This window comes from Heterodontus francisci, chromosome 4 (assembly GCF_036365525.1).
Source record: "Heterodontus francisci isolate sHetFra1 chromosome 4, sHetFra1.hap1, whole genome shotgun sequence".
Taxonomy (NCBI): Eukaryota; Metazoa; Chordata; class Chondrichthyes; order Heterodontiformes; family Heterodontidae; genus Heterodontus; species Heterodontus francisci.
This window is the reverse complement of record NC_090374.1, coordinates 46,932,054-46,959,941: the sequence shown is the minus strand read 5'-3', so window position 1 is coordinate 46,959,941 and position 27,888 is coordinate 46,932,054. Positions and strand designations below refer to the sequence as shown.

Genomic DNA, 27,888 nt, shown 5'->3' with positions numbered 1-27,888 from the left:
TGTCAAATGCCTTCTGGAAATCCAAGTACAGTACATCCACCTTTATCCCCTTTATCCACAGCACATGTTAGGTCTTCAAAGAACTCAAATTAATTGGTTAAACATGATTTCCCTTTCACAAAACCATGTTGACTCTGCCTGATTACCTTGAATTTTTCTAAGTGCTCTGCTATAACATCTTTAATAGTAGCTTCTAACAGAAGGCTGATCAGGATCCTATTTATTGAAAAGAAACAGAAAATCCTTCAAGGGTTTAAAATAAATCCATTTTATTTGTATGGCATCATTGCAATTGTATTACTTTTTTAAATTAAATTGTATACAATACCACAGATTAAGCAACTAAGCTTCTACTTGATACAAAGTAATTCACATTAGTTCTCACTGTCATTTCCTGTGCTATTCCTTCTATTTGAACAAAACATTCACTGTAGTAATAGCAGCTTTATTTTAAAAAATTACCATTATGGCCATCACCAATTGTCTAGTGGGTGAGGGTATAACCTGGTGTAATATTAAAGTCATATAGACCAGAATGTCTACAAGTTATTCCTGTCATTTTTCAAGTCATTTGGCTTTCAGGTCTCTGCTGCTAAGAAGGTAAGCAGGTAGCCTACTCCTAGGCCACTCTTGCTATTGCCCCCTTTGTCCAGCCATCAGGAGCTGTGAGGTATCTCCCAGGCCTCCGTGCTCAGCGCAGCTCAGACTAACCAAGTGCCAGCATATTGCCTAAAGGAGGGTACCAGGTGATTTACTTTCATTCAGTTACGCCAGGGATTCTGCCTTTCTGAACAAGCACAAATTGTTATTGTCGGGTATTTTGTGCATTACTTTGTTTTGATTCACGGTGGGATGGATTTAATGCAACACTAGCCATTATTTAGACAAAAATTTGTTCAGTTCATTATGGTCATTCGTGTTGAAACAAAGAAGGATGCACAGGGAGTGGGTTTTCAACTGGTATATCTATCACCCGCCTAATTCATGCCCCAACTTAAAATCAGGGCTTTAGTTTTGAAACACAACAGTAGGCCACTAAGTTCTAGAATATTATTCAATGTTCACTAACCATTTCCCTACTTGCTCAGAACAGCTACTGATCATGTCGGTGCTGTGAATGCTTGACCTTGGAGGACCTTGGAGTTTGAAACAAATTATTTTTGCTACTTTATTAAATCACTTCAGCAGCACTTTGAGGTAGTTGAACTCATGGTTACAGAAATGAAAGCTTCTGATGGAGGTATCTATTTTCAGAATTGAAATACATCCCAGCACCCAGCAGAATGAACTCAAATTCCAGATCTGGTGTTTATACTTTTCACTGGGTATGGGTGAGTGCTGCAGCATAATTGGGGTTTTCTTTTTCATCTTTCAATTAATGATTTCAGCTTTTTCTTTTAAAATAGAAAAATCACATCCTGGCTTGAAACCTTTCTGCTCTGTTGCAGTGAAGGCGAAAAGGATCCTAACCACCTAGCATTAGTTGAGCAATTCAGTTAAAGAATGGTAGTGGTGCAGGTGGGGCAGGTGATTGCTGACATTATAAGATAGTTGTTTTTATGACTTTATAAAATAATTGATTTTGTGTTGTATTATCCCCACTTGGGTGAAGGAATTTCACATTTCACAGCAAGCAATTCACACATTCAAACTAACAATTATTCATAGCACCAGTTAATTAATAATTGATTCTTAAAATGCAAGTTTTTGTAGTTAGCCATATTTCTTTTATTTTTTTCACTTTAGTTACAGTGATTGCAATTCTGCCTCTTTAAGACAATGATAAGACCAGGGCTGTAAGGTGTTTCGTTCATATTGAGGCAGAGACTTGGCTGTGCTGCTTAACATGGAAAAGATTGACACTCCTGCTGTGGCATAGCAGTGACTGTGTTTAATGTTACTACCATGAGGTCATTTAGCTGAGGTCGGCATATTCACACATGGCGGGGATCCTGAGTAATAGGAAGGTTGGTCCCGGCTGAAATATGGCTAAATACAAGTGGTTCCTACCTCACTGAAACATGACCCAGCACATTTATTGGTGGAAAGCAATATTTGAACAGATCTCCTTGTTAGCCAATTGCCACATATGTGAAAATGGCAGCTGCAGAAATGTCTAAAATTAGAAACACTTTTAATCTTGCAGCCCTATATTTATTTTTTTACACTTAAAACGCTGAGAGTTAGTTTGTTTCAATGGTACCTACAGTGTTGACATATACGTCAGTATATAGGTTTGTTTTCTTTTTAAACAATATTGTCCCTCAAACACTTGAGCTCTTACTTTTCTTCTTCATTCGAGTCCTAGTTGGCTCTGTCAGTATCAGTGGTTCTTGGACGATTACCGCATTGTATTTTTTATTCAGCAGTTCCACCTCTAGCTGTTGTCCTATTTTGCTGAGTTCCACTGGCACGTATGCGAAGGCCACACTCTGTTGTGTGTTGTAACTGTAGGCTCCAGATGTGGTGTTACCTACAACCTTAATACACAAGAATACTGTTTCATAGACTGAACTTTACATTTAAAGATATAGTTTCTTTTTTGGGGGTGAAATTTGTGCTCTATAAAGTGACTCAAATTAAAACCAGAAATGAAACATGCTCCTATTTCAGGTGCCCAGAGATAGCAGGTAAAAATATTCCCTCTGAGCTATGTGGCTGCACAGCAACTCAAAAGTTCCCACGCAGGCTGTGCACAAATCTGCTTCTTTAAGTTATCAAGTATGTGCAGCCATGCAAAAAAAAAAGGGCCCCCACACTTAAAACAAATTGCACGCACACTACAGAAACAAATTAGAGGGTATGTTGGCAGCAAGCATTTTTGAATGCAAAGTAAAGCTCCCTGTCTGATGCACCAACAATACACCTGAAAATGTGCTACTGCACCTCCGTGCATATTCTACATCCAACAGCTGCCAATCCTGTTATATCTCAAAGTAATTAGAGACATGTGAGGTTAATTTGAAGCCAATTTACTGGGTACAAAACCCACGGGATCAGGTGGAACGCCAGTTTTAAACCCCACCCAACATTAGTCTTAATTGACTTCAATGTCTGATTGTTTAAAAAGATCCCATGACACTATTTCAAAGAAGGGTCGGGAGTTCTTCCCAGTATCCTGGCCAATATTTATCTCTCAAACAACAGCACTAAAACAGATTATCTGGTCATAGGAACACAGGAGCAGGAGTAGGCCATTCAGCCCATCGAGCCTGCCCCGCCATTCAATATGATCACAGCTGATCATTCACTTCAATGCCTTTTTCCCACACCATCCTCATATCACATTGCTGTTTTTGGGACTGGTTGTGCACAAATTGGCTGTTGCATTTGCTATATTACAATAGTGAATACACTTCAAAGTACTTTAGTGGCTCTAATGACCTTGGGCATCTGAGCTCATGAAAGAAGGCCACTTCCTTAGTACTGCAATGAATGTCAGCCTAGTTTATGTGGTCAAGCCTCTGGAGTGGGATCTGAACACACAATCTTCTGACTTTAAGACAAGGGTGCTACCAACTGGGACACAGATAACACCTAGAGAATGGTTAGAATGTGGCTCTTGCTATCACATGGAACGGTTGAGGCAAATACATAGCTGCCCTTAAGGGGGAAAGGAAGAAATAGAAGGATATGCAGGTAGTGTTAGATCATAGGAAATAGAAGCAGGAGTCAAGCCTGCTCTGCCATTCAAACAGATCATGGCCGATCATCTACCTTTACGCCATTTTCCCCCACCATCCCCTGCTGTCATTAGTATTCAGAAATCTTATCGATTTCTGTCTTGAACACGCTCAATGATTGAGCTTCCACAGCCCTCTGGTGTAGAGAATGCCATAGATTCACCACACTCTGAGTAAAGAAATTCCTCCTCATCTCAGTCTTAAATGGCCTGCCCCTTATTCTGAGACTGTGTCCCCTTGTTTTAGACTCATTAGCTAGTGGAAACATCCTATTCACATCTACCTTAGCACACCCTGTAAGAATTTTGTCAGTTTCAATGAGATCACCTCTCATTCTTCGAAACTCTATAGAATGCAGGCCCAGTTTCTGCAATCTCTCCTCATAAGACAATTCTGCCATCCCAGGCATTAGTCTGGTGAACCTCTGTTGCACTCTCTCGATGGCAAGTATATCCTTCCTTAGATAAAGAGACAAAACTATGCACAATACTCCAGGTGCTTTATACAATTGAAGCAATACATCTTTGCTCCTGTACTCAAATCCCCTTGCAATGAAGGCCAACATACCTTTTGCCTTCTTATATCCTTGCTGCACCTGCATACTAGCTTTTAATGACTTATGAACAAGGACACCCAGGTCTCTTTGGACATCAACACTTTCCAACCTCTCACCATTTCATAAAAATTCTGTCTTACTGTTTTTTCCTACCAAAGTGGATCACATCATACTTATATTATATTTCATCTGTCATGTTCTTACCCATTTACTTAGCCTGTCCAAATCCCTTTGAAGCCTTCTTGCATCCTCCTCACAACTTACATTCCCTCCTAGTTTTGTGTCATCTGCAAATTTGGAAATATTACAATTGATCCCCACATCCAAATCATTTATATAGATTGTGAACAACTGTGGCCCAAGCACTGTTCCTTGTAGTACCCCACTAGTCACAGCCTGCCACCCTGAGAATGACCCATTTATTCCTACTCTCTGCTTTCTGTCTGTTAACCAATCCATGCCAGTATATTGCCCCAATCCCATGTGCTCTACTTTTGTTTACTAACTTCCTGTGTGGGACCTTATCAAAAGCCTTCTGAAAATCCAAATGCACCACATCCACTGGTTCTCCTTTATCTATGCTGCAAGTAACATCCTTAAAAAACTCCAACAGGTTTGTCAAACATGATTTCCCTTTCACAAATCCATGTTGACTCTGCCCAATCATATCATTATTTTCCAAGTGTCCAGTTATCTCATCCATTATAATAGATTCTAACATTTTCCCTACTACTGACATCAAGCTAACAGGTCTGTAGTTCTCCATTTTCTCTCTCGCTCCCTTCTGAAATAGTGGGGTTACATTTGCTACTTTCCAGTCTGCAGGAACCCTTCCAGAATCTATAGAATTTTGAAAGATAACCACCAATGCATCCACTGTCTCTACAGCCACCTCCTTCAATACTCTGGGATGCAGCTCATCTGGTCCAGGGGATTTAGCAACTTTCAATCCAATTAATTTTTTGAGTACTACCTCTTTATTGATACTAATTACCTTCATTTCCTCATTTTTACAAGTCCCTTGGTTCCCTAGTATTTCTTTACCAGTTTCTTGGTCCTCCTTTGTTGTATTCTAAATGTTCCCAATCCTCGGGCATACACTTCTTCTGGCGACCTTATAAGCCACTTCCTGTGACCTGATACAATCCTTAATTTCACCTTTCCTGTTGGTTTTTGTGTCTTAGAGGAATGTATACTTGTTGTAAACCATGTTAATACTTCTTTAAATATTAGCCATTGCCTGTCTACCATCAAATTTTTTCGTGTATTTTCCCAATCCACTATATTGCCAACTCATACCTTCATAGTTTTCTTTGTTCAGATTTAAGACTCTGGTTTCAGATGAAGTAAGGTGGTGTGGAGCACAAACATCAGCACAAACCAGTTCAGCCAAATGGCTTTTTTCTGTTCTGTAATTTCTATGTAATTCTCTGAGTAAGCAAATAAATCAAAATGAAGCAATCACCAAGCTCTGAAATGCCATGACAACCTACTAATCACAAAAGCACACAGATACAGATGATCTGAATGCCTTCACTCCTCCTCTAATAGTTCTCCTAGTCATGTTAGTTTCTAAGGCCAATTCCACAAGGTTTTACTGAGTGGGTTGGCCACTGTATTAGATTTTATTCCCACCCAGTTAAAATAGCATTGCTGCTCCAATGACATCATGAGACCTGATTTGAATATGCTCATCAAGCATCCACCTATTTCTGACCTCAGTCAGTGGCAATCGCTATTGGAGACTTTCCGGTGGATATGGTTTGGTAAGTCAATTTCCGCAATTTTAACCGGTGACCCTCCCAATCCCAATGGGACGATAGGGTTAAAATCAAGACCAGTATATTTTTAGTTCTCAGGGTGTATTTTCACTGATCTGGGGTAAACGACACATTCAACTTTGATCTCTGACATAGATCGCAGTACACTGACATAAAATGAGGTTTAGCTTTGCTGCTGACCGAAAGCATATTTTACTTTTTTTCCTGGATGGCCTCAGCAAAGGCCTCAGCTTCATCCCTATAAGCTCCCACCTCAATGAATTTCGGGCCCGGCACAATGCTGCTGTCTTCTTCTGTTGCCTTTGCCTCAGTGACCACTTCTTTGGCCAGGAGTCTTTCTTCCATCTCCAGTATTCTCCCTCCGCCTAGAATCCTCCCTCTGGCCTCTTAGTCTCTCTAGATCTTTTCATTGGAAACTGCTGGTGTGAAATCAGCCATCTCAGTTTCTCTGCTTCTCTCATTCAATCTAACCTACCTCCCTCTGCACTTGCAGCACTTTGTTCTCTCAGGTCCAACTCTAACATTGTCATTACATCTGCTGACAAGAGTGACGCTATTGTTCTTTGGCGAACTGACGTCTACCATGTGGAGGCTGACCACTGACTCTCTGACACCTCCTCTTACCTTCCCGCCATACCATGATCCCACCACCGAACAGCAAGCTAACTTTTCCCAGACCTTCACTGACCTCTTCTCCTTGCCATCCATGAACTTATTGTCGATGACTGCATCGACATCATGGCCTTAACAGAAACCTGGCTGAGGGGTGATGACATCTTGCCTCTAAATGTAGCCTCCCTGCCTGGCTACATCTTCCATCACTTGCCCCGCCAAGACCACCGCAGTGGCAGTGTTGCTCTTATCACCAGGTCACCCCTTGGCCTGACCCTCTACTCCTCTGGCACTTTCTCCTTTGAGCATCTCACCTTGTCCCACCAATCTCACCTCTCTTTCAAAATCCTCACTGTCTATTGCACTCCCAAGTACAATAAAAACATTTCTCTGCGATATCTTCACTGTTTTTCTCCTCCAGCCTCTGCACTGAACAACTTCTCATCCTGAGTGATTTCAACCTCCATCTCAACTCATCATCCTCTCTCTCTTCTGAGTTCACTGCCCTCTATCCTCCCTAAATCTCTGCCCCCATTTGGATTCCACAACCTGTATTCACGGCCATCCCCGTGACCTTGCCATCTCACGTGGTCTTGCTAGTCCCATCGTATCAATTACAGATAAGGCCATTTCTGATCACATCTTTCTATCACTCTCCACTCTCATCCCTCTTCCATGCCCCAACCCTACCTCCTTTTGTATTTGTCCCTGGAAAAAACTATCACTCAATTCATTTAGAACTTCACTTCTAAAAGACCAACCTCCTAGCCTTCCGCTCACCACATCATTTCTTCAGCCAATGATTTGCTCAACCGCACCCTGACCTTTAACTTTGATGCCCTATTCCTCAATAAAACCATTACTCTCTCTCACCCTGGCCATTCCTCTTGCTAACATCCCCATCTCCACTCCCTTAACTCCATGGGGTGTAGACTTGAAAGGATAGGGCGGACAAATGGTTTAGCTGTCCATTGCCAGATCTGGCTGGACCATGTAAACCACTATTGGATCCAGCTCTCATCTGCTAAAACTGCTCACTATTCCAGGATCATCTGGAATGCAAAGATCACCCTCAGCTTCTTTTGTCTACTGTAAACCATCTGCTTAACACCTCTCCCCTGTCCCTTTCACTCTCAACTCCAACAATGTATGCTCAATGGACTTCTTTGTCACTAAGACTGTGACCATCTGATCTGCTGTGTCCCTTTCACTAGCCCACCGAACCAGATTTCCTCTAATGCCCCCCTGCCATAGCTCTGAACTTGCATCTTTCTCAAATTTCTCTCCTATCTCCCCTCATGCCCTCTCTGAGCTCATCTTGTCTATGAGACCCATCTCCTGTTCCCTTGACCCTATTTCCACTAAACTGCTGATCACCCAATTTCCCCTCCTGGTCCCCATGTTAGCCAATATTGTTAATGGTTCTCTCTCTTCAGGTGTTGTCCTTCTCACCTTTAAAAAAGTCATCAGCCATCTCCTCAAAAAACACCCTTAACCCCACCATCTATTGTCCTGTCTTCAACCTCCCTTTCCTCTCCAAAGTCCTTGAATGTGCTGTCTCTCCCAAATCTGTTCCCATCTTTCCCAGAACTTCATATTTGAATCCCACCAATTAGGTTTCTGCCCCTGCCACAGTACCGAAATGGCTCTTATTAACATCACAAACGACATCCTATGTGACTGCAACAAAGGTAAACTTAACCTCCTTGTCCTTCTCGACCTGTCTGCAGCCTTTGACACAGTTGACCACACCATCCTCCCCTAACGCCCCTCCACTGTCATCTAGCTGGGTGGGACTGCTCTCACCTGGCTCCATTCTCATCTATCTAATCCTAGCCAGAGAATCACTTGCAATGGCCTCTCTTCCTGCTCCTAACCATTACCTCTGGTGTTCTCCAAGGATGTATCCTTGGCCCCCTCCTATTTCTCATCTACATGTTGCCCCTCGTTCATATCATCTGAAAGCACAGCATTAGTTTTCACATGTACGCTGATGACACCCAGCTCTACCTCACCATCATCTCTCTCGTCTCCTCCACTGTTGTTAAACTATCAGACTGCTTATCTGACATCCAGTACTAGATGAGCATAAGTGTCCTCCAATTAAATATTGGGAAGACTGAAGCCATTGTTTTCAGCCCTGCTCCATACTCTGTTCCCTAGCTACTAACTCCATCCCGCTCCCTGGCAACAGTCTGAGATTAAGCCAGTCTGTTCGCAACCTTGGTGTCACATTTCACTCCAAGATGAGCTTCCGACCACATATTCACATCATCACTAATACTGCCTATTTCCACCTCTGTAACATCGCCCAACTTTGCCACTGTCTCAGCTCATTTGCTGTTGAAACCTTCATTCATGCCTTTGTTACCTCTAGATTTGACTATTACAATGCTCTCCTGGCTGGTCTCCCACATTCTATCCTCCATAGACTTGAGGTTGTCCAAAATTGCTGCCCGTGTCTTAACTCGCACCAAGTCCCATTCAGTTATCATCCCTGTGCTCGCTGACCTACATTGGTTCCTGGTCAAGCAGTGTCTTGATTTTAAAATTCTCATTCTTGTTTTCAAATCCCTTCATGGCTTTGTCCCTCCCTATCTCTGTAATCTCCTCCAGCCCCAAAACCCTCCGAGATATCTGCACTCCTCTAATTCTGGCCTCTTGTGCATCCCCGATTTGAATCACTCCACCATTGGTGGCCACACTTTCAGTTGCCTGGACCCTAAGCTCTGAAATACCCTCCCTACATATCTCCACCTCACTACCTCGCTTTCCACCTTTAAGACACTCCTTAAAACCTTTTCTTTGACCAAGCTTTTGGTCATCTGACCTGATATCTTATGTGGCCTAGTGTCATATTTTGTTTTATAATGCTCCTGTGAAGTATCCTGGGACGTTTTAAAGGCACAATATAAATATGTTATTGTTGTTGTTGAGAACTTACCCCACAACCTCCAACCTTACTGTCCCCCAATCCCGCATAGCCCACTCCTACCTCCTTCCCACGTTCCGCAAACAGGACTGCTATGGTAGAGCCACTGTTTCAGCCTGTTCTTGCCCCACAGAACTTATTTCTTCCTATCTCGACTCTATTTTCTCCTGTTGTCCAGTCTCTTCTCATCCACAATCGTGACTCTTCCAATGTCCTCTGCTACTTTAACAGTTTTCGGTTTCCTGGCTCTAACTGTTTCCTTCTCATCATGGTCGTCCAGTTCCTTTATGCCTCCATTTCCCACCAAGATGGCCTGAATGCCCTTGCTTCTTCCTTGGGCAGAGGCTCAACTGGTCCCCATCCACCATCATCCTCCTCTATGTGGCTGAACTTGTTTTACATTGAACGACTTTTCCTTTGCCTCCACTCACTTCCTCCAAATGAAAGATGTTGTTATGGGAACCTAATGGGTTCTAGCTACACCTTCCCTTTTGTTGGATATGTGGAGAATTACTTGTTTCAGTCCCACTCAGGCCCCCTTCCTCACCTCTTTTCAGGTACTTTGATGACTGTATCAGTGCCACTTCCAGTTCTCGACCAACTTGAAAATTTCAACAACATTGCTTCTAATTTCAACCCCTTACTTGCTTTCACATGCTCCATCTTGGACCCTTCCCTTCCCTTCCTTGAATTCTCTAGCTGCATTTTGGATTTAGTCTGTTAACCAATATCTACTATAAACTTATTGACTCCCACAGCTACTTGATTACATTTCCTCCCACCCCGCTTCCTGTAAAGAATTTATTCCATTCTCCATCTTCATATATATTGTACCTGTTCTGACAGTGCCACCTTCCACACCAGTGTTTCTGATCTGTCTTCCTTTTTCCACAACTGAGGATTTTCCCCCCACCATGGTTGACATGGCCCTTGGCCATGTCTGTCCCATTTCCCGCAATTCTGCTCTCACCCCTTCCCCATCTGTCCCAGAACCATGATTTGGTTCCTCTTGTCATCACCTTCCACCTGTCAAGTCTCCACATTCAACAAATTATGCTTTGTCATTTCTGCCACCTCCAGTGCCATGCCACTGCCAAACACATCTACTCCTCCCTTCCCCTTTAAGCATCCCGAAGGGATCATTCCCTTCGCAACACCCTGGCCCACTCTTCAATCACTCCAAATGTCTGCTCCCATGGCACCTTCCCGTGCAAGTGCAGGAGGTGTAACACCTGCCCTTTCACCTCCTCCCTTATCACCATCCGGTGCCCTAAACACTCCTTCCAGTTGAAAGATTGATTTATTTGTATTTCTTTCAACTTAGTATACTGTATTTGCTGCTCACGACATGGTTTCCTCTACCCTGGGGAGACCAAACACAGACGGAGTGATCGTTTTGCTGAACACCTCTATTCAGTCTGCAAGCATGACCCCAAGCTTCTGGAAGTCTTGACATTTTGAGCAGGATTTCAATTCCGTGGTTAGGATCCTGACTATGCATTCATTTCCAACTCCACACCTTGTTGGCAACACACATATATTGCTATTTAAATTGAAAATCAACTTAATTGGCCCAGAGTCATTTTCGCCGTCCAATGAGCCCAGGCACGGGAAGGAGGCAGGACACAGGAAGCAGTGGGACCAATTTAAAAGGTGCGTAGCAGCCATTCTGTAGTTGCCATTCATCTGGATGATGGAAGGAGGAGCTGAGCCGAGGGAAGTCCCCCGTCACTGCTGTTTTTATAACACGCTACTTGAGGGGCTGCTGGAAGGGGTGACATCATGGAGACATATCCTTTTCCATGCTACAGCAGGAGAAAGCTGCAAGGCAGACCAAAAAGGCATGGCTAGAAGTGACTCATGAGATCAGCAGCAGAGGAGTGGTGAGGAGGAACTGGATCCAGTGCAGGAAATGTTTCATTGACCTGCTTCAGTCTGGAAAGGTGAGTCCAAAGACAGACCCAGATGGCATGCCTCCTGGTCAGCAGTCACCAGAGCGCAAAAGAGTGGGGCATCCTGAGGGCACAAAGTGTTCCTCTGACCATTGGTGAGATGTGTGCACAGCAGCACTGATGACCCATAAGCATAGTTCATAACCTGAGCGCAACTGGACAGTAGGCTATGGTAAAGGCCGCAACATCTTATGTGAATGAAAAGCTGCAAGTGGTGAGGGAGAGAGACATTGTCCTCACTGCTTCTTTCGTCACCTTGCAGGCCAAATGGGCGGCACAGTGGCGCAGTGGTTAGCACCGCAGCCTCACAGCTCCAGGGACCTGGGTTCGATTCCGGGTACTGCCTGTGTGGAGTTTGCAAGTTCTCCCTGTGTCTGCGTGGGTTTTCTCCGGGTGCTCCGGTTTCCTCCCACAAGCCAAAAGACTTGCAGGTTGATAGGTAAATTGGCCATTATAAATTGTCACTAGTATAGGTAGGTGGTAGGGAAATATAGGGACATGTGGGGATGTTTGGTAGGAATATGGGATTAGTGTAGGATTAGTATAAATGGGTGGTTGATGTTCGGAACAGACTCGGTGGGCCGAAGGGCCTGTTTCAGTGCTGTATCTCTAATCTAATCTAATCTAACAACACCAGGGAGAGCAAGAGGGCATGTCTGGACTGTGGGGTTCCCAAGCTCACATCTGATACATTTTGAGGAGCTGGCTCTTGATCTGGCCACAGTGGCAAGCCACCGGGACGTTGGAGACAGAGAAATGTGAGTCCAACGCAGACAGGGAGAAAAGATCTCAATTCTTCAGGTTCAAGGGAAGCATGGCAATGCTCCTCATGAAATGAGCTGTCAATGCGCAAGCTGCCATCTCATTATTTTAAACAGCAGAAGCATCTGTTGATTGTGCCGATTTCTCATGACCACCTTCCCTTATGTCTCCCAACCGGCCAGCTGCAGAGGGGGAGCAGTTGGCACACCGCCAGCCATTCTGGAGGAGTCAGAGGAGGAAGACACATTAGAGCCTGTACCGTCGCATTTTGTTTGCACACCCTCCACCAGTGCAGACACTTGCATCTTGGTGGGTCCTCACGTGGTATCAGAGGCAGTGGCACAGGGTGAAGCGCACATCACTTCAGAGCAGGAGGATACGAGGGAGGCAGAGTCAGCAATGGGGAGTGTCCCTTGGATGATGGAGGGCAGGCGCAGCCCTGCTCAGCAGGGTGGAGATGCAGAGCCTAGGTAGTTACGAAACAGATGGCTCTACCTGGAGAATCAGCGTGAGATGTGTGCCCATATGTCGGAGTTAGCTGAGGCACTGTGGAGTCATGGGATGAGAATGGAGAGGTCCATTCAACTCATGTGCTGCACAATGACTCAGTGCTTTCAGTGCTCCTCCATTAAGAAAGCGGCCAACCTCATGGAAAGCCATAAGCGGCGTCACTCAAAGTGGATGCAAGAAAAGCGCACTAATGTGCACAGAATGTTTGAGGAACTCTCTTGGATGGCCACCCCCGTCTCTCCATCAGCTATGGCACAGCCGCCTTGTCGCCCTGCCAGTTCCACAGCTCCTTCTCCATCGGGGTAAAGGACATGCAGATAAGGCACTCCGCTGCCGGTCTTGCCACGCTCCCTCCTACTGTAGGCCGTCGTCTCCTGCAGACACAATGAGAGACAAGGTTAGTCTGCCAGCATTCTAAAAGCCCCAGACCTCTGTGATGAAAGTCCATCGAGCCGTGATGAGGATTCACATATGCCTTCTGTATGTGGCCACTCTCAAGGGTCTATGCAAGGGAATGCATTGACAGACGGGCACCTCTAGCTGAGGTGCCGCCATGCCTCAGATCTCATTGGCGACTCCAGAACCCCACCGCCATGGCTGGGTGGTCCACCCCTCTCCACCAAACAATTTCTCTTACTCTGACACAAGCTGGGTGCAAACGGTTATAACTGAATGGCAGACTGGATGAGGTCACTGATCCTTTTCCGGCAATAGATCCAGGTCCTTGGGGTGACCCCACGGCTGCTGACCTCCTCCACTATTTCTGTCCAGGCTTGCTTGGTCAGGTGAGCCGGTCTCCTCCTTCCATCCCTGGGGAACAGGGCCTCCCACCTTTCCCTTGCAGCCTGGAGCAGAGGGAGGCATCACTGAACCATGGAGCCACCTGGGGTCTTCCTTCTGCCATTTTGCCTGCAGGCTTGCAAAATGATGCCTAGCTCTCCTGAATGCAGGGGCTCACGGGATGAAATGAGCAGGCAGACAGGGACTGTCAGTCCTTTAAGTATGGCACCTGGAGCTTCCGTGACGTCAAAAACGTCACATTCGCCGCCTTCACTGCTGCCTCCGTCCTCTCAGTGGACAGCCTCTACAACTCCTGATGCTTAACTGGCAGCCGTCACTCAATTGCGTTCAGCCTGCTGCTGATTGCCCCAACAGATTACTCATGCACTTCCGGGATGTTGGGACCTAAAAATAAATTTTAGCCCAAAGAGTCTGCAAAGAGATATAGATAGTGGGCAAAAATTTGGCAGATGAAGTATAATGTGGGAAAATGTGAGGTTGTCCACTTTGATGGGAAGAATAGAAAAGCAGAATATTTTTTACATGGAGAGAGACTGCAGAATGCTTCAGTACAGAGGGATCTGGATGTCCTTGTACATGAATCACAAAGTTAGCATGCAGGTACAGCATGTAATTACAAAGGCAAATTAAATGTTGGCATTTATTGCAAGGGGGATGGAGTATAAAAATAGGGAAGTCTTGCTACAACTGAGAGTTAGTGAGACCACACCTAGAGTACTGCGTGACAGTTTTGGTCTCCTTATTTAAGGAGGAATATACTTGCCTTGGAGGCAGTTCAGAGAAGGTTCACTAGGTTGATTCCTGAGATGAAGGGGTTGCCTTATGAGGATAGGTTGAGGAGGCTGGGCCTATACTCATTGGAGTTTAGAAGAATGAGAGGTGATCTTAATGAAATGTATAAGATTCTGAGGGGGCTTGACAGGGTGGATGCTAAGAGGATGTTTCTCCTTGTGGGGGAATCTAGAAATAGAGGGCACAGTTTCAAAAGGTCTCATTTAAGACAGAAGGGAGGAGGAATTTCTTCTCTCAGAGGGTCGTTAATCTTTGGAATTCTCTACTTGAGAAAGCACTGGAGACTGGGTCACTGAATATATTCAAGGCTGAGTTAAACAGATTTATGATCGACAAGGGAGTCAAGGGTTATGGGGGGCAGGCAGGAAAGTGGAGTTAAGGCCACAATCAGATCAGCGATGACCTTATTGAATGGCAGAGCAGGCTCGAGGGACCGAATGGCCTACCCTTGCTCCTATTTCTTATGTTCCTATGTAATGCATGTCACAGTCTGTAGCACAGAGTGGATGCCAGCTGCACCCCAGCTGGTTGTTCCCTCTAGCAATCAAGCATGCCACGAAAGGGCTGAAGAGGTGACAGATGGTAATGAGGGGGCCCCTCCTCACGAGGCTCCATCATCTGCCTCCACGGCCCCTCCGACGGGCAATGCAGCTATCGTTACACCATGTGACAGAGGCTGGCCCTGCCACGATGCCAGTGCAGCAGCCTTTGGAGATGCCCCCCGGCGCCTGCACAATGAGGCCGACCACCATGGACATCTCAGTCCCAGATAGGCGCTAGTGAGCAGTCTGGCACCACCTCATTCTCAGCCACAGGGGGAGCAACTTGTAGGAGTGGCTGTGAGCGGAGGCCACCGTGGCAGCAATGTCACTTTGTGGGTCACTTGGGTGTTTCTGTTGTAAATGATATCAAATTGTTTTGTGATAAAGCACTGGGCATGTTATTACACTAAGGTGCACTTGTGTGTTTCCATTTTATCATGGCAAAAGGTAGGATGGAAAATAAGGGTTAGCAATTGAGGAGTGCGTTGGGGAAGAGTGTTTCAGGTAGAGACTACAGCCTTGAAGTGTTGGTGCCAATGGAAGGTTGCTGACTTTTGTTGTCAATGGATGCTTGCTCTCGCTCAGATGAAGGAGAATCTCCTCTCCCAATGACCTGCAGAATGAGTCTTGCTCAGGTTGAAACGTATCTGGATCAGAGTGGCCCTTGCATCCCTGCCATCCTAATGAGCGCTTTGCTTCCTGAGCCTACCACAGTGACATCCCTGTAAAACATGGTGACCGTTCTCTAGTTCTTCTTCAGCCTCCTCCTTGTCCTCATCTTCCTCCTCCTCTTCCTCTTCTTTTTACTCCCCCGAGTAGCTGTGCTGTTCCAGCGCTTCTCGCTTTTCAAGGTCCACACCTCTCAGGAGGGCCATGTTATGCAGAACGCAGCAGACCACCACAATGTGCGAGACCCTTGAGGGAGTGTACTTGAGGGCACCACCGACAAGTCAAGGCATCTGAGCCTCATCTTCATGAGGCCGATGGCCTGTTCAATTATGATCCTTCTGCGCAGGTGGCATTGGTTGTAGTGGTCTCTCTCCCTCTGTGCCAGCGTTACACACTGGTGTCATCAGCTATCTCTTCAAGAGCTAAGCCTTATCCATTAACAGCCATCCATGCATTTCCGATGGCTCCATGAAGAGTTGGGGCACCTGCAATTGCTGCAGCATGAAGGCTACATGGCAGTTTCCAGGATAACATGCACACACTTGCATAAAGTGCTTGCTGTGGTCACAGACCAGCTGAATGTTTAGGGAGTGGGATCACTTCCTGTTGAGGAATCTCCCTAGATGGTCAGTCAGTGCCTTGATGGCCACAGAGGTGCAATCGATGATCCCCTGTACCTGAGAGAATCCAGCAAAGGAAGCAAATCCCACTGGCCTTTGCGCTTGAGTGTCACTATCCACCTTGAATTCAATGTAATCCCCTGACTTCTCAAATAAAGCATCCATCATATCCATGATGCAATGATGTGCTGCGGTCTGCATGATGCCACCAATACCCTCTGCTGACGGTATTGCCTTTGTTGCCTTCCTGCCCTTCCTGTTCCTCAGCCCTGCATCCATGTTGCCCAGGGCTTTGCCTCTGCTCCTGCAGATGCTGCTCCTCATTGCTAATCGATCCAATCTCGGAGTAGCTTAATCTCATTTCCTGTTGTGTCCCTCCTTCTTTTAAATTAAAGTGTGGAATCTACCTGAATCCTCCTCTCATGAACCTGTGAGGCCTGTATACAGAACGACCTGTCCACCCCTCAAAGCCACCCACACCCCCCCAACAAAGCAACCGTGTCAAGAGTGAAGAGATATTACAGCGAATTCACCTGACGCTGTACAACTGGTTGCCTGTGAATGAGGGCCTTCTCTGTGCCTTCCCTCTTCAATAATACCTGTTGCTGCTGTCCCACCATTCTGACTCGCTCCCCACTGCATTAGCGCCTTTTCCTCCGTGTCATGGCTGAGACCCTGTGTGGATCCTGTGCCTTATAAAGAAAATTCCAAGCTGGTCCTTAAAAGAGCTGACAACAAGCTTGTTAAGAGCCTTACCATTTCGGGTGGGTTGCCTCTTCCTGCTCTCTTTGGAGACAATTTGGGAAATCGGCACGCCAACCGAAGGATGGGTTTAAGCGACCACACACCTCTGTTTTCCATCCCACATTTAAATCAAAATCCCCCCCCCCTTTAATTCTCCATCCCACTCAGCTCTGACCTCTTTGTCCTCAGCCTTCGACATTGTCCTAATTAAGTTCAATGAACAACACCTTGTCTTTCTATTAGGCACTTTACAGCCTTCCAGACTCAACACTGAATTCAACAATTTCAGATCAGAACCTCTGCCCCCATTTTGTTTCCTTTTTCTTAGCTGATTTTGTTTTTTCTCTTTTTGTTTTCAGATGGCAACTGTTCATGATTCTGCCATTCCCATCTCCTCTAGACATATCCTTTGTTTCTTTACTTCTCCCATCACTACTCCCTTTGGCCCCCTTGCCCCTTTAACCCTTTCATCATTTAATCTCACCTGCCTTCCACCTTATCATAGACCTTCCTTTTTGTCCTTTTCTTCCCTCTCCCTGCTTCTGTACTAGCTTAAAACCTGGTACATCTCTAACCTTTGCCAGTTCTAACCTGAAACATTAACTCTGCTTCTCTCTCCGCAGATGCTGTCTGACCTGCTGAGTATTTCTAGCATTATGGTTTTATTTCCACTTTCCAGCATCTGCTGTATTTTGCTTACATTTATTTTTGCTGTTGCTTTAAACCTTTTGATAATTGGCTCCCTATGATGGACCATGCTATGCACCACCACTAGAACATGTTCACAACCACTAAACCTTGTCTCTTCAGGAGCCAGCACAGTGGAGGTTGCTCCACATACTTAGCAGTAAGACAATACAATCTCATGTACTACAATTGTTCAGCAAAGTATGTACTCAAGAAAGGTTTACAGAGGCAATCCTCTACTTAAAATGGGAATTAGGTGGTTATTTTACCTCCATAGTAATTAAAATGGCTTCCTGAGTCAGACAGGCAGGCCTTATGAGCACATTTGGTCAATGAATATAGTTTGGAGACATTTAATCTCAAGTGTAAGGAGTTCAAAGCCGTCAATGGTTCTTTGCTACTGGCACTTAATTCTCTTTTGACCTACCTTATCTTCGTACCAAATGCTTTCATTTCCTTCAGGATCCACGTTGTCAGTTTGCATGGTGAGGTACACTAGTTTACGCTGAACTCCCTCTTTCTTGATGTTTGTCAAAGCCTGTTTTCCTATGAACTCTGTTGACTGAGTTAAACCAATAAATTAAACACCTCTGCTATGTATGCATAGAATCCTGAATACCTTTCCCTCTGTCCAGATATAACTCACATGTGTAAAGGAAACCATTTCTGTGTTTAACTGCTACATGGCAAAGTGAACTGCTCCCAGCATGTTTAAAATATCCTGACTTTCACAGTTTCCTTTATCTTTAAATGAGAAATTCATATTAAACATGACTTTGCAACAAAATGTATTGTTTCATGTTGCAGCAGAAATGCTTATCTGCAAGGAGAAAAGATAAAGCTGAAATGTTGTTGCTAAAACTGCCTTCTGCTCATCAATTAGAGCATTTGGTTCAGATCTTGAAGAGATGTGTTTAGCCTTTGACAAAGCAGAAATAACAGGGTAGATAGTACGCTGGAAAAGCACACAGGAGATGATCAGTATGAAAGGGTCAGTGGTAACATGGTTTATGATACGGGCAACATGACACCATGAAATGGAAGAGTGTGAGTCAAGGTTGAGTGTTATTGATACTGCAAAATGACTCGTTTGGAATGGTGTGAAATAACAGTGAATGGAAAGGTAGTGGTTTGAGAAAGGGGAAAAAGGGGGAATGATTTTAATCAATACTTTTAGGCAATTGGAGGAAATATTTGCGATTTACTAATCACCCGCACCTTGTTTAACTTGATGAAGTAGTCCAATCCAGCTTCGAAGGCATTCGTGTCACAGTTCATCTGCAAGACAGAAAAATTATCCATAAATGTTTCTTTCTAACTAAACCATCAGTAAAGTCGTGGTTTACAGATTATGTAACAGTGCTGAAGGTGTTATTTATACATATTGACTGTGACCGGGGTTACTAAGTATCTTGGCTTAGAAAACAAGATCAGCTAATTCAGCACAAACCAGGAAATCATTTAGAAAAGTAGTTTAAAGTTCCTGGTAAGATGAGTTGATGAATGCCACACAGTGTGACAAGGTCACTGGTACAATTCCTGGATTGTGCTGAAGCTGCTGATCTCAGTAGGGGCTAGAGACAGGAGGGATAAACCCAGCAGGAGCTCCTAATCATCCTACAGTGATGCCTGCTGCAAAGAGCAGGCATGGGATCATTCGGTGATGATGCGATCAGGCTCGGTTGTAATGCCCCTAGGGTCAAATAGATTGCTGATCCTAAATTCACACATAAAGAATGTCTGTATAGGCAAAGTACTGGAAGTTTGCCAGTACCTACCTAATCATATCACAGCACAGGTCAACTCTTTTGGAAGAGGATCGGAAAAAATAGCCATAAAAAGAGTATCAAAGAGACTGATTTAACACTGCGATGAACAAAGATAGGTTTAGGCAGCACACACAATTTCTGACTGATCTACAGCATGAATAGTAGTTTTCATTGAAAAAAAAACTAAGCAAAAGCCATTTAATCCTGAGTGCCACTGATCTCCGGGGCTTCTTCTTTACTTGGGTTACAGCGATGATGTTGTCTCTGCCCCTGGCTCTTGGTCCCCTCCCTAGTGTTAAGTGTTGCCTTGTCCAGTAGAAAGAGAGAGTGAGACTTTGTGTGTGGCTGTTGAAATAGTAAGCGAAGGTGTGTAAGACAAGTGTTTAGAGGTGGGGAAGAAACAAGCTGGAATGAAAACAGAGGTGTTAAAATGTAAAGCCAAGTATATATAATGTGGAAGCAGTGGCGGGAAGTGGTAGTACGTGAAAAGAAAATGGACTAAGTATGTAAAAGGGAAAAGGAAGAGAAAGAGAGGTGTTGCAGTGTGCCCTCGTAGCTGTAGGTAGAGGGATGTGATGTGAGGACAGAGAATTGTTATGATAATGGGGAAAAGATGAAAGAAGTGTTGAGATACTGTTGAGGTAGGTGGAGTGGTGAAGAGTTGTATTCACCTTTGCTGCTCTTGTGGTGTTATTGAACTTCTTTCTACATTCAGCACAAGTTCTGTCAGTGATGGTGGTGGCACCAACTCTGCAGCATCCCCTATCCAGGTCTGCTTCAGAGTAGCTTTGGAGATCTTCCTCTGGCTACTGGGGAACAGTACCTCCCTCTTTTGACTTCCTTCACGAGGACCTTCAGGGACAGGAGGCATGGGAAATGCAGGAGGGCTGCCCTCTGACTTAACTCTGTTGCAAACAATGTGTTTCAGAGTTTGGTCAAGGAGAAACAAGCAGGGAATACAACCTCACTTTAAGAGGTGCATCCCCAAGTTAACCAGGCTTCAGGAGTCAGATAGAAATCAAATGTGTCATGTACGTGGCCTGCCTACTTTTCCTTGTAAAAGAAGGAGTTTAGTTAAATGGAAATAAAGCTTGGATGTTAACATTGCCATGCCTCCCGCTCACAATGTCATTGATGGCTTCCTGCCCAGTCTGCCACCCCACACGTGCCCATTTCACATCCCAAGTTAAAATTGGGCCTGTTTATCTCGTTTGAAAGGTGATACGCCTGACAAGTCTGAACTCCCTAGGTACTGCACTGAAGTATTAGCCTGGATTAGCTCAGGTCTTGGACTGGGGCTTGAAACTTACAAGCTTCTGATTTGGAGGTGGGAGTGCTACCATTGAGCCAAGCTGACACCAGTACATCTGATAAACCTCTCAGCAGCCAGTTAGAAGTCAGCACTTTAACTGTGGGCGCATATTGCTTGTTTGCTTAGTAAATTGTGGTATGATATGTAGCCTGAAGAAAACTGGCAGGGAAAGGAAGAAATATCAAAAGCCCCCATTTTAACTCAGGCAGGAGTGCAGCAGGTGGGTGCAGAGGTAGAAGAGTTGTCGACTGGAGGCCCAGGCAATTCTAGCTCCCACCCAAACTCGGTGAGAATGAGGCTAGCAGGAAGGAGGCTGCTGGGGAATTCACAGAGATGGATCTTGGCATGAAATATGTGGTGAGATGATTGCGATCGGGTAAAAGGAGCTTAGCCTAAGGCAGGGGAGGCCCAAGATTTACTTGTGAGGCCAGGAGCAGCATGTCTGCAAGCGAACAAAAATAAAAACTTAAGAAAATAAACTTACCTGAGCCTCTTCTGGCCTTGATCCTGTATCCTGCCACCATTCACTGGCAGGCCCAGCTCTGTTCAAATGTTGCGTGACGTAAAAATCGTGTCAGGTCCATTGAACCCTAATATATATTACCATTAATGAGGCTCAGGCCTGCTTGTGGCTGTGCCTTTCCTCTGATGAAATAAAGCGAGCGCGATGGTGAGGAACAGAGTGGAAAGCATCCAACTACCATTTTAACCAGCAGCCCACTCCATTCCTGCTGGGTGATCAGAGTTAAAACCAGGCTTTTAATCAGTTTATAAAACAAAAACAGTCCTTTGATAATACTTCCAGTGACATGGGATAAATATCAACATGTGAGTATTACTGAAAATGACCACTGTGGGGCAGAACAGCTTTAATTCTGCAGCAGGAGCCTTAGACGAAAATAAAAGCTGTCAATGCCATTAGATTGTGTTAACTCTGTTAAGCATAAATATATTCAAACTCGCCTTAAACAGGAAACAAATGAATAGCGAAATGTCTTCACCACTAATCACTCCATGCAGAATCATAGACTTCTACAGCTTTGGGGGGTGGCCATTTGGCCCATTGTGCCTGTTCCAGCTCTCTGTGCATTTCTAGCAATGTCCAATTTTACTGCAGATATCAGACATGCAGGAAGTGATTTTACTCCAGCCCGCCTAGGAACAATGAGGTGGGTGCCCGTTTCAAATAGCTGTGCAAAGACTTACTGCCTCATCCAGTTGATTCCAGTCCGCCACTATCTTATCTGGGTCCTTTATTAAGGCAGGAGCCTCATTTACATATGTTAACCAGGGTCCTTTGATGCAATAATTGGCTTTTTTCTTTGGTGACCTGATGAAAGCTCTTTAAAATTATGATTGTGTTGCACAAGTTAGATGTAGAGAGAACGGGGGCTAAGTTGGATAGCTCCCAAAAACAGTTCCGGGGAGTGTGACATGCGATTAACTTGCACAAGTTAATTGCAATGCACAGGCAGCTTGTCAGCTTCATGCTGCCTGCTCATTTGAATGTCCAGTCAGCGTTAACTAAGCATGCTGTTCATTGGTTGAATGCATCAGCAGGGGCCCAATATTGTGAGTGGCAAGCACCACTCAAGTCTACCCTGCATTGTTTAAAGATAGTTTGCACTTGTTAAAGGGGAGGTACATTGTGGCTAGAACAGCTGCTGGGAGTTGTGGTTGATCAGAATCCGATCTGGGAAAGAATGAGGAATGGCAAAACAGGGGAAAGAACGGGCTTCAAGGTTTTCAAACTGGAGTTCTTGGTGAAGGAGGTGGAAAGGATGAGAGATGTCCTGTCTAGGTGAAGGATGGGGGGTGTAGGAAGCCCACCAAAGACACAGTCAAAAGGCACTAGGAGCAGATAGCTGTGGAAGTCAATGTCAGGAGTCAAGCCCCGAGGACCTGGATGTAGTGATGTACGAGGTTCAATGACCTTACACGAGTGGTCAAGGTCAGTGAATGCATCTTCGAATTCCATATCTTACCAACTGCACCACTAGCGTCAGATACTGCTCAAATAACCACACCCCCATCACTCACCTACCAACAACCTCTATCAATCAGGGCTCCTACCAAACATTCATATGCTTCAGCTCACCTTCACACATTTAGCACTGCTGCAAGCTTCACATTCACATCTCACAGGCTGCACACCCTGCCAGCTATTCAAACAGGACAATCACTAGACCCAAACAAATAGCACGGCACACACTGACACACTTCCCTCTATCTTGTATGACAAAGTGGTGCACAACTGGAGGTAGCAGGAGCTAACTGGAGAGGAACAGGTGTGCCTACATGTCCTAAGCCTCATGGAGGAGACAATCCTGGCCATTGAGACAGCCATTGATGAAGCTGTGGCCAGCGGCAGGGCTGAAACCACTGAAGATGACGGTATCCATATACCTAATCCTCCTTCTCTCATTCCACTTTCCTCACAATCTTCTGATTTACAAGCTGCAGATGGTATAAGCATGTACCTCTGACTCCTCACACCACAACCTTATCCTTGTCTTTTTTTATTTCAGATACCCAAGTGGTATTTCTGAAGCAGCGATAGTGCGAGCGAGGTGTCAGCTGGGAAGGTGAGTTTCAGTTTAAAATAACTTACGTTTTGTTTCGACGGACACGGGGACTGCTGGGTAAGTAAACCTATATATTCGGGCAGTGGCTAAACCCGAAACACTACACGTGTAGTGTCTCCCACCCATCCTCCTCCTCTAACCAAAAAAAAAGGACTCTTGCGTGGAGGGTTTGGTAAGGTAAGGTTTTCCTTTTTTTTTAAGTCTCTGTTGTCAATTTAGTGCGGAGGGGATGGAAGCTAGGGCAGTTGCATGCTCCTCTTGCAGGATGTGGGAGGTGAGGTCACCACTTGTGTCCCTGCTGACTTCACCTGTGAGAAGTGCACCCAACTCCAGCTCCTCGCAGACCGCGTTAGGGAACTGGAGCTGGATGAACTTCGGATCATTCAGGATGCTGAGGGGGTGATAGCGAGCAGTTATAGGGAAGTAGTGACACCTAAGTTACAGGATAAAGGTAGCTGGGTGACCGTCAGGGGAGGGAAAGGGAATAGGCGCACAGTGTAGGGATCCCCTGTGGCTGTTCCCCTCAATAATACCTATACCGTTTTGGATACGGTTGGGGGGGGGGGACCTACCAGAGGAAAGCCACAGTGGCCAGGTCTCTGGCACTGAGCCTGGCTCTGTGGCTCAGAAGGGAAGGGGGGAGAATAGGAGAGTGATAGTGATAGGAGATTCAATGGTTAGAGGAACAGACAGGAGATTCTGTGGTCGCGAACGAGACTCCCGGATGGTATGTTGCCTCCTGGGTGCCAGGGTCAGGGATGTCTCGGATCGAGTCCACAGGATTCTTAAGGGGGAGGGGGAGCAGCCAGAGGTCGTGGTACATATCGGTACCAATGACATAGCTAGGAAAAGGGATGAGGACCTGAAAAGTGAATATAGGGAGTTAAGTTGGAAGCTGAAAGGCAGGACGAGCAGAGTAGTAATCTCAGGATTGTTACCGGTGCCACGTGCTAGTGAGGCTAGAAACAGGGAGCGAGTGCAGCTGAACACGTGGCTACAGAACTGGTGTAGGAGGGAGAGATTCAGATATGTGGATCATTGGGATACCTTCTGGGGAAGGTGGGACCTGTACAAGAAGGACGGGTTGCATCTGAACTGGAGGGGCACCAATATCCTGGGCGGGAGGTTTGCTAGAGCTCTTCGGGAGGGTTTAAACTAGTTTGGCAGGGGGATGGGAACCGGAGCCACGGATCAGTGGATGGGGTAGCTGTTGAACAGGCAGATACCGAGAGCAGAGAGTCTGTGAGGAAGGTTAGACAGTTGACAGGGCAAAGTTGCAGCCAGTATGATGGGTTGAAGTGTGTCTATTTTAACGCAAGAAGTGTCAGGAATAAGGGTGATGAACTTAGAGCATGGATCAGTACTTGGAGCTACTATGTTGTGGCCATTACGGAGACGTGGATATCACAGGGGCAGGAATGGATGTTGGATGTTCCGGGGTTTTGATGTTTCAAAAGGATTAGGGAGGGAGGTAAAAGAGGTGGGGGAGTGGCATTGTTAATCAGGGATAGTATCACAGCTGCAGAAAGGGAGGTCGTCGAGGAGGGTTTGTCTATTGAGTCATTATGGGTGGAAGTCAGACACAGGAAAGGAGCAGTCACTTTGTTGGGAGTTTTCTATAGACCCCCCAATAGCAACAGAGACATGGAGGAACAGATTGGGAGGCCGATTTTGGAAAGGTGCAGAAGTAACAGGGTTGTTGTCATGGGTGACTTCAACTTCCCTAATATTGATTGGAACCTCCTTAGTGCAAATAGTTTGGATGGAGCAGTTTTTGTCAGGTGTGTCCAGGAAGGTTCCCTGACTCAATATGTAGATAGGCCAACTAGAGGGGAGACTATGTTGGACTTGGTGCTTGGCAAGGAACCAGGCCAAGTGGCAGATCTCTCGGTGGGAGAGCATTTCGGTGATAGTGATCACAACTCCCTGACCTTTACTATAGTCATGGAGAGGGACAGGAGCAGACGGGATGGGAAAATATTTAATTGGGGGAGGGGCAATTACAATGCTATTAGGCAGGAACTGGGGAGCATAAATTGGGAACAGATGCTCTCAGGGAAATGCACGACAGAAATGTGGAGGTTGTTTAGGGAGCACTTGCTGCGACTGCTGGATAGGTTTGTCCCGATGAGGAAGGGATGGTAGGGTGAAGGAACCTTGGATGACAAGAGATGTGGAACAGCTAGTCAAGAGGAAGAAGGAAACTTATTTAAGGTTGAGGAAGCAAGGATCAGACAGGGCTCTAGAGGGTTACAAGGTTGCCAGGAAGGAACTGAAGAATGGACTTAGGAGAGCTAGAAGGGGACATGAAAAAGTCTTGGCGGGTAGGATTAAGGAAAATCCCAAGGCGTTCTACACTTATGTGAGGAACAAGAGGATGGCCAGAGTGAGGGTAGGGCCGATCAGGGATAGTGGAGGGAACTTGTGCCTGGAGTCGGAGGAGGTAGGGGAGGTCCTAAATGAATACTTTGCTTCAGTATTCACTAGTGAGAGGGACCTGGTCGTTTGTGAGGACAGCGTGGAACAGGCTGATATGCTCGAACAGGTTGAGGTTAAGAGGGAGGATGTGCTGGAAATTTTGAATGATATGAGGACAGATAAGTCCCCGGGGCCAGACGGGATATACCCAAGGATATTACGGGAAGCGAGGGAAGAGATTGCTGCGCCTTTGGCGATGATCTTTGCGTCTTCACTGTCCACTGGAGTAGTACCGGATGATTGGAGGGTGGCAAATGTTGTTCCCTTGTTCAAGAAAGGGAATAGGGATAACCCTGGGAATTATAGACCAGTCAGTCTTACGTCGGTAGTGGGCAAATTATTGGAGAGGATTCTGAGAGATAGGATTTATGATTATTTGGAAAAGCATGGTTTGATTAGAGACAGTCAGCATGGCTTTGTGAGGGGCAGGTCATGCCTCACAAGCCTTATTGAATTCTTTGAAGATGTGACAAAACACATTGATGAAGGAAGAGCAGTGGATGTGGTGTATATGGATTTTAGCAAGGCGTTTGATAAGGTTCCCCATGGTAGGCTCATTCAGAAAGTAAGGAGGCATGGGATTCAGGGAAAGTTGGCTGTCTGGATACAAAATTGGCTGGGCCATAGAAGTCAGAGGGTGGTAGTAGATGGAAAGTATTCAGCATGGAGCTCGGTGACCAGTGGTGTTCCACAAGGATCTGTTCTGGGACCTCTGCTCTTTGTGATTTTTATAAATGACTTGGATGAGGAAGTGGAAGGCTGGGTTAGCAAGTTTGCCGATGACACAAAGGTTGCTGGAGTTGTGGATAGTGTGGAAGGCTGTTGTAGGTTGCAACGGGACATTGACAGGATGCAGAGCTGGGCTGAGAAGTGGCAGATGGAGTTCAACCTGGAAAAGTGTGAAGTGATTCATTTTGGAAGGTCGAATTTGAATGCAGAATACAGGCTTAAAGACAGAATTCTTGGTAGTGTGGAGGAACAGAGGGATCTTGGGGTCCATGTCCATAGAAAGTTGCCACCCAAGTTGATAGAGTTGTTAAGAAGGTGTATGGTGTGTTGGCTTTCATTAACAGGGGGATTGAGTTCAAGAGCCACGAGGTTATGCTGATAGGAAGGATGTGGAAGCTTTAGAGAGGGTGCAGAGGAGATTTACCAGGATGCTGCCTGGACTGGAGGGCATGCCCTACGAAGAAAGATTGAGGGAGCTAGGGCTTTTCTCATTGGAGCGAAGAAGGATGAGAGGTGACTTGATAGAGGGGTACAAGATGATGAGAGGCATAGATAGAGTGGATAGCCAGAGACTTTTTCCCAGGGTGGAAAGGGCTATCACCAGGGGGCATAATTTTAAGGTGATTGAAGGAAGGTTTCGGGGAGATGTCAGAGGTAGGTTCTTTACACAGAGAGTGGTGGGTGCGTGGAATGCGCTGCCAGCGGTGGTAGTAGAAGCAGATACATTAGGGGCATTTAAGCGACTCTTGGATAGGTACATGGATGATAGTAGAATGAAGGGTAGGTAGTTAGTTTGATCTTAGAGTAGGTTAAAGGTTCGGCACAACATCGTGGGCCGAAGGGCCTGTACTGTGCTGTACTGTTCTATGTTCTATGTGGTGCAACTTGGCCAGGCAGTGGAGGAACACCAAGAAGAGACTGATGATGAAGGCACAGCACCATCACTTGATTTCACACATGCAGCTACCAGCTCAGATACTGGCACTTTGCGTCTCTTGGAGAATAAATTAGTAGCAGGATCTGCATGTGGTGAGACACTGGGCATGAGTGAGCTACAGCCAGGGCAGGGGGCAAGGATCGTGCAGATGCTTGGTGGAGGGTGAAGCTGCACATGTGTTCTACTGCGGAGGATTTTGATGGGGCAGCATAAAGAAGGACAATGATAAGTATGCACAACAAAATGCTCGGTGCATTGGGAAACTGGCTAGAAAGCCTGCAGTCAATGTCAAGTAGCATGGATGAGTCCTGCACCAGCTTGGTGAAAGGCTTTGTGCAGAGCTTGGAGCCATCCTTTCCAGCGTGGAAGTAGTTGCCAACTCCGTCTGCACACTGTGGACCCAATCATGATGCAGCTTCCATTGCTAATGAGCCC

General features: G+C 45.7%; 1 protein-coding gene across 1 annotated transcript in view; it reads right to left on the bottom strand.

The window, feature by feature from the left end:
* Positions 1-252: 252 nt before the first annotated feature.
* dmgdh (dimethylglycine dehydrogenase) overlaps positions 253-27,888 on the bottom strand; it is a 173,522-nt gene continuing 145,886 nt past the window's right edge. The window contains exons 14-16 of the mRNA XM_068029462.1: positions 18,862-18,921; positions 18,071-18,205; positions 253-2,480 (exon numbers count right to left, since the gene is read on the bottom strand). Of these exons, the coding sequence (XP_067885563.1) occupies positions 2,265-2,480; positions 18,071-18,205; positions 18,862-18,921 (411 nt within the window). The 3' untranslated portion in view covers positions 253-2,264. The remainder of the gene's footprint in view (positions 2,481-18,070; positions 18,206-18,861; positions 18,922-27,888) is intronic.